Genomic DNA, 2,060 nt, shown 5'->3' on the forward strand with positions numbered 1-2,060 from the left:
AAAAAAAAAAAAAAAAAAGAAAAAAGAAAAAAAAAAACAAAAAACCATCTACCTTCCACATGCCCTTCCAAACTACAGGAGGATGTACTTTAACAAAATGAGAGCACCTTAAGCATGGCCTAAGACATAGGAGCCAGTGAACTAGGATCTGACACAGGAAAGTTTTAGAAACTAGAGTCCCAAAACAATGGTTGTGTAGCAAAGAACAACCAGAGGAGAAGGAAAGTCCTAGGACAATAGTGGAGCCAATGAATCATATAATGTATGTAACAATAGAAAATGTGGTGGAAGATTATTAGAAACTATGTGGGAAGAATAAGTGATAGGTGTACAGAACAGAAAACAAAAGGGAAATTATTAAATCCAGGATAAAAGTTGTCAGTAATCTGTATTTCACACAATCTTGGAAACATAAATGTTGAATCTGAATTTAAGCAAATACTGGCAGGATGTCGGGGCATGTAACAGTTAAGTTTTCATCTGCACAGTAGAAAATCAGTACATAGCTATAAGTAACAAAGGAAGAGCTATATGAAGACACTCCAGACATAATGCTAAATATATATACAAAAATAAAAGCAAGAAGTTGAAAGTGGTTGTTTCTAAGGAATAAAAAAGGAACAATGCTGCAGATGACACATGACCCATATTATAGTCTAGGCACAGGCAAATATTTTCTGTAAAGGGCCAGGGAACTCAAGTAGTTTGGGCTTGTGGGCCATATGGCCTCTGTCACAACTCCTGAGCTGTGCTGTTTTAAGACAAAACCAGTCATGTAGACAGAATGTAAACAAATGAGGCTGGTTTTGATCAAGGACACTAAAATTTAAACTTCATATAATTTTCACGTATCACAAAATATTACTCTTCTGGATTTTTTTTTTTTTTTTTTTTAATAGCCACTTAAAAATATAGCTCTTGGGATGCACAAAAACAAGCCGTGGGCTGGATGTGGCTTGTGGGCTATCATTTGTCAACTCTTGATGTAGTCTATACCAAAAAGCATGGTCCATTTAGAAATAGAATTTGCTAATATACTCCTTTTTGTCCAGCAAGTACTTGATCATCATTTAAAAATTCTTACCTGGCGGCATAAGTTTCATGAGTACTCTTGCTCCATCTCTAAGGGGTGGCATATTTAGGCTGCTACCTAAGTCTGCAACTTGCCAAAGAAAAGAGATGTATCTGGGATGCAGTGACATTATCTAGAAAATACACAAAATAATTACCTGTAAATTATTTACTCCCATTAAAAAAGCCCCCCCCAAGTAAGTTTCTGTGTGTTAATCGCTATATTTTCACTTATGCCATTTCTACTCTTTGAAATAGTCTGACTTTTCCATCTTTTAATCCTTACAAATCCTTTATAGTGCAGATTGAACATCTCATCCAAGTCACTTCCAGTCATTTTTTTGGTGATAGCTCCTCCTATTAAATCATTTCTCTCATATATACAATTTAGACTCTGGACATAACGAAAGACTGCCATGCCCACTACCAAATTCTTAATCCAACTGTTATAGGGAGCCAAATCCTCCTGACACTGGAGTGGCTGCTATTACTGTAACCATTAAAATTTCTGTGGGGAGGGGTGAAAGGAGAGCTTAAAAAAGGGAGGAATCATTGTTTCGTTGTGATATAAGATATTTTACTGACAATCTGATAAAGATTACAGGTATTTTCCAACATAGTTCTTGTTTTCATTTATTTATATGTTTAGAGATTGGGTCTCACTCTGTTGACCAGGCTACAGCATAATGGCACAATCACAACTCACTGCAGCCAAGAACTCCTGGGCTCAAGCAATCCTCCTGCCTCACAGCCTCCTCAGTAGGTGGACTTACAGGTGTGGGCCACCAAGCCCAGCTCATAAATAGTTCTAAAAGAATGATCCATTTTGTGGTATAAATTTTAAAAAGTGATACAGATGACTCTTTTTTTTTTTTTTGAGACGGAGTTTCATTCATGTTACCCAGGCTGGAGTACAATGGCGCGATCTCGGCTCACCGCAACCTCCGCCTCCTGGGTTCAGGCAATTCTCCTGCCTCAGCCTCCTGAGT

At 37.5% G+C, this 2,060-nt stretch overlaps 1 protein-coding gene across 1 annotated transcript in view; it reads right to left on the reverse strand.

Moving 5' to 3' along the window:
- USP9X (ubiquitin specific peptidase 9 X-linked) overlaps positions 1-2,060 on the reverse strand; it is a gene marked incomplete at its 3' end in the record, with an annotated part of 144,991 nt that overhangs the window by 59,324 nt on the left and 83,607 nt on the right. Inside the window, 2 exon segments of the mRNA XM_037734399.1 lie at positions 1,085-1,205; positions 1,358-1,428. Coding sequence (XP_037590327.1) covers positions 1,085-1,205; positions 1,358-1,428 — 192 coding nt within the window.

The sequence above is a fragment of the Cebus imitator genome, unplaced genomic scaffold, assembly GCF_001604975.1.
Source record: "Cebus imitator isolate Cc_AM_T3 unplaced genomic scaffold, Cebus_imitator-1.0 Scaffold613, whole genome shotgun sequence".
Taxonomy (NCBI): Eukaryota; Metazoa; Chordata; class Mammalia; order Primates; family Cebidae; genus Cebus; species Cebus imitator.